This window comes from Pangasianodon hypophthalmus, chromosome 22 (genome assembly GCF_027358585.1).
Source record: "Pangasianodon hypophthalmus isolate fPanHyp1 chromosome 22, fPanHyp1.pri, whole genome shotgun sequence".
Taxonomy (NCBI): domain Eukaryota; kingdom Metazoa; phylum Chordata; class Actinopteri; order Siluriformes; family Pangasiidae; genus Pangasianodon; species Pangasianodon hypophthalmus.
In genome coordinates this window covers 12,972,903-12,981,894 of record NC_069731.1, presented here as the reverse complement: position 1 = coordinate 12,981,894, position 8,992 = coordinate 12,972,903, and the positions used below count along the sequence as shown (strand labels likewise).

Here is an 8,992-nt window from a genome sequence, read left to right as displayed (position 1 = left end):
GACCCAAGGTTTCCCAGAGCATCACACTGCCTCTACTGGCTTACCTTCTTCCCATAGTGCATCCTGGTGCCATCTCTTCCCCAGGTAAGCGAGGCACACACACACCCATCCATCCACATGATGTAAATGAAAACATGATTCAGCAGACCAGGCCACCTTCTTCCATTGCTCCATGGTCCAGTTCTGATGCTCACGTGCCCATTGTAGGCTCTTTATATAGCTAGCATTAACTAACTTATTGGTGTTGGTTAGTTAGGCTGAATATTTTAAATAAATAATAAAAATATTATATATATTATATATTATAAATATTATATACACCACACACGACTCATTTTTAGACACAAGTGTGACGCGAAGCACACAGTCTGCATTCAGACTGCGATCAAACCAGAAACCGTAGAAACTGTAGTGAGATGTGTACAATGGCAGTCATCATGCTATGGATCTGCTGTGAATTCTGGATAGTGTGAAAAAGTTGAAATGTGAAATGCCTTGTGTGCACCCTAGATACTAACTATCTAGTTAGCCACTATGTATGTATGTATATATATATATATATATATATATATATATATATATATATATATATATATATATATATCAACAAGCAGAAGCAAATAAAAGCAGACAAAAGGGGCCCTCTGTGACTGCATGATACATGTATCATAATTGTTAGTAGAGTTTTCTTTTTTGCATATCAATTTTAAAAATTATGGGTCACCCTGGTGATCCGGGGGCCTTAAGCGACCACTTTTACTGCTTAAAGCAAGAAACTGCATCCCTATTATTCAACTTTTTAATTCATTGGAGCTATAGCTACTTATAAATCCATCCCAGTTATTTAAATGTCTTTTCCTGGCATCCATGTGGTGTGGATCTATTTCTTTTTAAGTTTTCTCTTCCGCTACCCACTTTTACAGTTATATATGTTTTTTTCATCAGCTTATCTAGCTCCAGTTAAAAACAGGGCCTGATCTACAAATCACCAATACAATTCGTAATTTTTTTTTTCAGATTCTGTGACTTTATAATCATTGGCTCATGTTCTATTCATTTCAAATCTTTGCTCAGATTTGAAATGAATAGAACATGACCACATAGCCATTAAGCCTGGTCGGTAATCAGTCCCTGTGTGGTCCCATCTAGTTGTGAATGGCAACACAGATTTCCTGGACCACCAAGAGCTGAGAATCACTTTTTGGGGTGGAAAAAGCTGAACAATTTGATATTGGTCACCAGTAGCAGCACTGATTTCTTGGTGGTAAAACTGCTAACTATTGCTAGCTACCTACCTATCTACTCTATGGAAAATAATGCATAAATTATAATCAGTACATAAAACTACAGAATGAAGTTAACCAACATTATCTAGCTAAAGTATTCATGTTGAAAGGGAAGAGGTTGCTCTGAGGTAATCCCACAGTGTCAGGCCTGCACTGAGACGTGTGTGTTGGAACAAAAAAGAGTGGGAGCATTTTTATTTTCTTGACAGGATGAGTGGGTAGTCAGATTTGAAGCTTGCTGGACAAAGAAAGACCACATTCATTAACTTTAGAGTGTATAAAGAATTTGTGTGGCACTATCCTGTTCCTACTCACATTTTAATGGTTTAAATGACTAATTTGTTATGTCTCTGCCTCTAGGTGGTGGAGGCATTATGTTTTTAACCCATTATGTTCGGGTTGTCTGTATGTTTATCCATCTGTCCATCCATTCATCTGTGGATGCATCTTGGGATTGGGCAAACTTTCGGAGAGACCGGGCGGGATTGGTCAAGAGTTTCTGTGGCAGCAGACGGGATCAGTCAGAATTCATTCAGGAGAGAGAATGAAATTATGATGCCTCATAGTTTTCAATATTTGTTTCCGAAAATTTTTATTTTGTTCTCCAGCCCTCTAAAAAAGTTTGGCAAAAGTGAGATAGTGTTAGCACAGTAGCTAAAAGCTACACTAGATAATAAAAAGGAACACAGCCATTAGCTGGCTGTCATGAGACCAAATAAAGGCCTTGCCATTTCAGCAGGGAAAAAAAGCTGAAATGCCATCACGCCTGAATTATTTTTATTTCTATAGCATAATATCTGAATCTTGCTGTATCTCAGACTTTGTTTGCTTTATTTACACTTTCACTTTCTCTTCATGACTAAAGTTGTGATGATGGGGAGTGATGATGTTTGATATATCTGATCTGACATATGATGACCCAACATCCCTAACATACAGGTTACTGTTAAAGGTTAGTCAGGGAGATTCACAGCAGCACAGGCATCATTATTATTTTTTATTTTTATCAAAAAAATTCTGTGTACTGTAGCTTTAATTATGTTGGGAAGGTTTAGGTTGGTGGGTTTGGGGTTTGTTCATATCTTTTCATTTATATGAAATGGAACAAAATCCAAGCACATCACCCTTGCTTGTTAAAATTCATATTAATTGTATCTGAGATCATGTTTGCTGCTTTTGAATGCTGACAGTGTTATCTTTCTAATGACTCAAATTCAAAGCATGCTTTAATTCATTGGTTAACTGCCAAGCCTTTCATGTGCTGGATTTGACGTGTTAGAAAAACTACAACTGTGAGGAGATGGCACTTCAGGACTAGAGTGACACCCCTGAGTTGAAGTAACAAGTGACGAGTGATGTGATCCTTTTGAAAAGAACTCAGTGCTGTCACTCAAACTGTTTGCGAGACTCACATTATTATTCTTTTTTCCTAATTATGCTCCACCAGAGATCACAGTTACCGGTTCATTGTTAAGGTTATCAATTACTTCCACCTATTTTCCTTATTCTTCCTGGCCTATGTAAAAAGTGCTAACTTTGTTTTTGATATTAGCCTATATGTTTTCCTGGTCTTTGGACTTTGGACACAGTTTGGCTTGAATTATTGTTATTATTTTTTTTTTCAAAAATACTACTCTGCCTACGGTTCCACACCTGGCACTGTCTTGTTTCCCGGTAATAATAATCATAGTATGCAGTATCAATATAAACATTGAGTATATTAAATATATTGATTAGATCAGATCAAGTCATTAGTCGTTGAAGCGCAAGGAGAAAAAAAATATTTTTTTTTGCAAGGTAATGGTGTTTTATTATGTAGACTGTTTCATTGGTGAAAATGCAGACATTGCTTATAAAATATTCTGCAAATATTACAAATATTGCAATATATGACACAGATATTATACGTCAGTTTCAGTAGGTGTTGCTTACTACCTAGGTAAAGCAAACACTCGTCAACTCTCTCTGGACTTACTGAAGCAAGATCGATTACGTGTGAAAGTAGCATTCTACTTGGGATCGTTACTGATAGAAAAACACTCATTTGTAGGAGTTTACATAGAGGAACAACAAAGAAGCCTTGAGGCTTCTAAGAATTCAGTACACTTGTATTAAAGTAAGCACATATGTCCTTTTTCAAAAACTATGAAATTTTAAAGGTGAACCGTACTACTATGCATCATTATTTTCATTAATCAAGTAGCTTTAAGAGTTCACAGTATTTAAACTGTCGACTATATTAAACTGGTGGAAGCACATTAAAATAAAGCGATACAAAGGGTTACAGCAAAGCTTACAGTCATAGTAAAACCTGACCTTGGAGCATAATGGTTCCTAGCACTACGTAGGTGTACATTAAGTCATGCAAAACGGTCTACATTCTACCTTGCATTGTATGTAAAACTGTTTGAAGTAATGCAACATATTTATTTATTAATATTATTATTTTTTTTTTTAATTTTTATTTTTTGCTTTTAATGTATGTAAAAAATATTGCAGGCAAAAAGGAAGGTGGCTGCAAACGATTTGTCTGGCATTTTCATTCCTTGATCTCTGTCAAACCTGTAAGACAGATCAGATAGTTTAAAACCAGTAGTAACCGCTAGTCATGCTACCAATCTAGAAAAATAGTTTGAAATTTAACTTTGTAATTCATAACAAGATTCATTTACATCCTAAGTGCACAATACTGATATTATGATATTTCAGACAATTTGCGTTACATCATGGAAAAGATCATCAGTCAGTGACTTACTCCCAAGTTAATGATGTGCTATAATTATTACAAGTTTATCTCAAGTCTCAGTCTTAGAATAATGTGATATAAGTTATTTTTACATATTAATCCCTTTAAGATAAACACTGGCATCAGACAGGCAGACTTTAGAGTAGTGGTTTGAAAGGTAGAGTGACTTGGTAGAGTGATGTTCATACAATACCTTTCATTTTCTTTGGGATCCAGCGTGCAGCAGGGTCAGAGCAATATTTTTCATTCTCTGAGAAAAATCTATAAAGAATTGATGGGAAAGGAAAAGAAGAAATTTTGTTTATCATTTTAGCATTTCAGTCTTTTAGAGAATTTTATTTAAAAAAAGTTAAATGTTAGAGTGTGAGGAGGAGTTACATGACAGCTTCCACACAAGGTTTCAGGGCATTCTGGCGCTTGTATGCAGTGAGCTTTATAGAAGGTGGTATAACTGCTTTGGAGACTGCCTCACAGCACACGAGACCAACTTTGGTAGGTCGACGATCTGGAAGAGAATACGCTTTTTTATTTCTATTTTTACAAAATAAATAACTGTTTCTATGTGATGAAATTCAACTGTAGCTGACAAAGTATCAAAATGCCAAAGTAAAACATCTGAATTCAAACATACCCATCTTTAAAACAACACTCTCCGATGTTTTGCATTTAAACAAACTGTAAAGCATTTTTTAGCACATGAATGTAGCACATAAGGTAGCACAAATGTAGTGCAGCAAACAAATATCTACAAATGCTGAATGCCTTAACTGTATGCAGTTTCACAGTTCATGTACTGTCTGTCCTCTAAACACATTTTAGTTGTCTTTTTTTTTTCTAGATGAATATAGATGTCTTTACAGGGAAGGGTTTTAGCGATGCATTGACTTGTAGGGATACTTACAGTTACCAGGTGCAGCGGTGATGCATCCAAAAAGTGCAAGCAGCACAACCAAAAAAGTGTGCCAGTTTTTACTGCAATCCAGCATGGTTCTCAGTGGGTAGATCTTTCAGTGGGTTGGTTTCAGTCAGCTACTGGTTGGTAACTGTGAGGATGCTTCTCTTTTATTACTGAGCCAGAGCAAGAGGGAAAAAAAAAATAGTGCGTCAAACTTTACACCATTAACTGTAGCACTGCATATTTTCTGTGCGATTGACCACATTTTTTGAAATATGGCTAACACCTCTAGCCCACATTGAGCCCCCGAAACATAGTCAGCAGAAATAAGCATGTCAGGAGCTTGACAAAGATGTGAAGAAAAAAAGCATGCAAGAACATTCCAACTCTTTAATATGAAACTGCACTATAATTGCTTGCTATATTGTTGTCAGATTTATTATCTAGCTCTATAGAGACAAGGAGCATGAAGAGAAAACCTTTGCAGCCCAAAATGCTAAATGTTTGAACTACCTGTAGAACCTTTTACTGCTTTTATATTTGGAGATTTTATTATTTTTTTTCTTTGCTTACAGGAAAATACATAAAGCTGTGGGGTGTTAGATATGCCTCATATCTCATCCAAAGATCTCTACACATCTACAATGAATATTAGTATGTAGTCAGCAAACAGGATTTTCAGAAATGACAAATTGGTTTTGAGATCATACAAGCCCTTGTTTTGTTAACTAAAAACATTTCCATTTTGAAGCTTTATCTTTACACCACACTATGTTCTTTTTCGATTTGATGTTACCAGTATGATCACACATGAAAATCTACAAATCATAAATTTACTCTTGGAACCACTGCACTGTCATTTACATTTATTCAGAGGACTTTTGTAGATGTGGTTATATTTACGTTACAGTGCATGCCGGAAGTATTCAGACGCCTTAATTTTTTTCATATTTTGTTATGTTGCAGCCTTATGCTAAAATGCTTTAATTTATTTTTTCACATCAATCTACATTCCGTACCCCATAACGACAAAGTAAAAACCAGATTTGTGATAACTTAGCAAATTTATTAAAAAGAAAAAAATGAAATATAACATTGACATAAGTATTCAGACCCCTAACTCAATACTTAGTTGAAGCACCTTTGGCAGCGATTACAGCCTCAATTCTTTCTGGGTATGATGCAACAAGCTTTTCACATCTGGATTTGGGGATTTTCTGCCATTCTTCTCTGCAGATCCTGTCAAGGCCTCTCAGGTTGGATGGGGACCATCAGTGGACAGACATTTTCTGGTCTCTCCAGAGATATTACGATTGGGTTCAAGTCCAGGCTCTGGCTGGGCCACTCAAGGACATTCACAGAGTTGTCCCTAAGCCACTCTTGTGTTGTCTTGGCTGTGTGCTTGTCCTGTTGGAAGGTGAACCTTTGGCCCAGTCTGAGGTCCTGAGTGTTGTGGAACAGCTTTTCATTAAGGATATCTCTGTGTTTTGCTGTGTTCAGCTTTCTTTCTACTTTGACCAGTCCCCCAGTCGCTGCCGCTGAAAAACACCCCCACAGTGTGATGCTACCACCAGCACCATTCTTCACTGTTGGGATGGTATTGCGCAGGTGATGAGTGGTGCCTAGTTTCCTCCAGACATGACACTTGGAATTGAGGCCAAACAGTTCAATATTTGTTTCAGCAGACCAGAGAATCTTGTTTCTCACAGTCATAGTCAAATTCCAAGCAGGCTTTCATGTGTCTTGCACTGAGGAGAGGCTTCGGTCTGGCCACTCTGCCATAAAGCCCAGGTCGGTGGAGTGTTGCAGTGATGGTTGACCTTCTGCAAGTTTTTCCCATCTCCACACATAATCTCTGGAGCTCAACCAGAGTGACCATCGGGTTCTTGGTTTCCTCTCTTACCAAGGTCCTTCTCCCCTGATTGCTCAGTTTGGCCAGGTGGCCAGCTCTGGGATGAGACCTAGTTTTTTCAAACTTCTTCCATTTAAGAATTATGGAGGCCACTGTGCTCTTGGAAACCTTCAATGCAGCAGAAATTTTTTGTAGCCTTCTCCAGATCTGTGCCTTGACACAATCCTGTCTCTGAGCTCTGCAGGCACTTCCTTTGACCTCAAGGCTTGGTTTTGAAATGCATTTTCAGCTGTTAGACCTTGTATAGACAAGTGTGTGCCTTTCCAATTCATGTCCAATCAATTGAATTTGCCACAGATGGACTCCAATCAAAGTGTAGAAACATCTCAAAGATGATCCAGTGAAATAGGATGCACCTGAGCTAAATTTAAATGTCATAGCAAAGGGTCTGAATACTTATGTCAATGTGATATTTAATTTTTTTTCTTTTTAATAAATTTGTTAAGTAAGTTATACTAAGTTATCACAAGTCTGGTTTTTGCTTTGTCATTATGGGGTATGGAGTGTAGATTGATGTGAAAAAAAATTAAAGCATTTTAGCATAAGGTTGCAACATAAAATGTCAAAACAAATGGGGCCTGCACTGTATATTCTATATTAAATCATTTTTACACAATATATTTATTTCTATTATATATTGAATATTTCTTGCTTGCTCACTCTGCTTTTTGGCTGCTGTTGTAATTGTGATTTTCCCACTGGGATTAATAATGTGATCTATGTTTCTACCTAATTAACTACAGTTTTTTTTAGTTTGTTTTCAGAATATTATGAGAATATTAATAATATTAATATTAGTAATAGGTTTAGGTGTTCTTATTTTTAGTTCTTATTTTATAGTCCACTAAACCTGTTCAACACTGTACACACTTACAAGTCAGACTGAACCAATTTTATTGGTTTCTCTTTTTGTAGCCAAACAGCAACAAAACAATAACAAACATTGGTTTTCAGTTATAAATATATATGGTATACATTTTTTACAGTTATAAATATTTTAAATAAACACCTATTATGGGTGCAAACTGGACATAAATACAAAATAATTATAGCTTTAAATACAAAAGTTTTTTTGTTTTTTTTCACAATCACTGCAATTTTTTATTCACTGAAGTGAGCTGTGGTTTGTTGTTTCACCCTCTGAGTGCTAGCAGTTGAATCGCGTGGTGCTGAGGTCAGATGCAGTGAGGCAGAGGTTGGAGACATTTTGTTCTTTTGTGACCTCCTAGAGAATAAGAAAACCAAAAAACTGTGTGAATGTCATGGGGCTAAACACGTTTCTGTTAAAAATTTATCTTTTTATATCTTGTATATCAATTTTGTGACTTATATTCCTATAAAATTACCTAAACTCAATGATCTTCTTCTTCACCCAGGGCTGATATGGATCAATGCAGAACTGTCCCCTTTCTGTCTGAAAACTGTAAAATACAAGTCATTTTAATGAAGAATACACTAGTACTGTGTATATACACTGTTTCTTCTTCTATTTTTAAATTAGACATTTAAGATTGTTTTTGGTATTTGTAGTGTTTATCTGTTGTGTTGGTTTTTATGAGACTGTACTTACACAACAGCTTTAATGCATGGAAGGTTTTTCTCCTGTAATCTGTAACCTGTGATGGTAACGTCCTCCATGTACCGGGAGACAGCAACACAGCAGGGACTCACTTTTTCGGCATCTAAATGAATACACCCGCAAAACACACGGAGCACATTTTAGAATAAAAATCACATCTTTTTTTTTTAAATAAATGCTTTAAAACATTCAGTAGTGTCTCACTCACAAGTACACAACAATACAACTATGTCAAAAATGTGGAACAGATTACATTACCTGTTGCGATCCAGATGGTAAAGGCAATGGCAACTATGGCAGCCGGGTTCCTCATCACTGCTGTGTTAGTCTGCACTTTCTCAACTGTTCTCTATTCCTTCTGAAAGAGCGACTGAGTTTTCAAGATCAAGCTATGACCTTAAATATCAGAAAAAGAGGAACTATGAAGCAGCACGCTTTCGCAAGAGCATTTTTTTTGATGATTTTCCCCCACCAGTCACCATAAATGGCTCTACTGGGTAGTTTCCAGTTTTGGGTGAAAGTCATTATTTGTGGTACATAACAAGAAGCCCACAGTCTCTGTTGAATTCCATTG

The 8,992-nt window shown here is 36.4% G+C and overlaps 2 protein-coding genes across 2 annotated transcripts; both read right to left on the bottom strand.

Moving 5' to 3' along the window:
• Positions 1–3,069: 3,069 nt before the first annotated feature.
• On the bottom strand, positions 3,070–5,083 carry ccl34b.4 (chemokine (C-C motif) ligand 34b, duplicate 4). The gene is made up of 4 exons (XM_034298168.2): positions 4,934–5,083; positions 4,411–4,537; positions 4,226–4,293; positions 3,070–3,848 (listed from the first exon to the last, which is right to left on the bottom strand). The coding sequence occupies exons 1-4, from the start codon at positions 5,016–5,018 to the stop codon at positions 3,826–3,828; spliced, it is 303 nt and encodes a 100-aa protein (XP_034154059.1). The 5' UTR covers positions 5,019–5,083; the 3' UTR covers positions 3,070–3,825.
• A 2,633-nt stretch (positions 5,084–7,716) lies between these two features.
• Positions 7,717–8,783, bottom strand: LOC113541349 (C-C motif chemokine 24-like). The gene is made up of 4 exons (XM_026938277.3): positions 8,677–8,783; positions 8,410–8,521; positions 8,186–8,260; positions 7,717–8,064 (listed from the first exon to the last, which is right to left on the bottom strand). Exons 1-4 carry the CDS (start codon positions 8,729–8,731, stop codon positions 7,941–7,943), a joined length of 366 nt encoding a protein of 121 aa, XP_026794078.1. The 5' UTR covers positions 8,732–8,783; the 3' UTR covers positions 7,717–7,940.
• Between the last annotated feature and the right edge of the window lie 209 nt (positions 8,784–8,992).

What these genes read in the sequence shown, in the direction of transcription:
- ccl34b.4 (XM_034298168.2), bottom strand. Translation starts at nt 5,018, where the DNA reads ATGCTGGATTGCAGTAAAAACTGGCACACTTTTTTGGTTGTGCTGCTT. An exon ending in CACCGCTGCACCTGGTAACT is followed by an intron (nt 4,538 to 4,933) that starts GTAAGTATCCCT and finishes ATTCTCTTCCAG; the next exon opens with ATCGTCGACCTACCAAAGTT. An exon ending in GATCCCAAAGAAAATGAAAG is followed by an intron (nt 3,849 to 4,225) that starts GTATTGTATGAA and finishes TCTGTCTTACAG; the next exon opens with GTTTGACAGAGATCAAGGAA.
- LOC113541349 (XM_026938277.3), bottom strand. Translation starts at nt 8,731, where the DNA reads ATGAGGAACCCGGCTGCCATAGTTGCCATTGCCTTTACCATCTGGATC. An exon ending in TACCATCTGGATCGCAACAG is followed by an intron (nt 8,522 to 8,676) that starts GTAATGTAATCT and finishes GTATTCATTTAG; the next exon opens with ATGCCGAAAAAGTGAGTCCC. An exon ending in AAGAAGATCATTGAGTTTAG is followed by an intron (nt 8,065 to 8,185) that starts GTAATTTTATAG and finishes CTTATTCTCTAG; the next exon opens with GAGGTCACAAAAGAACAAAA.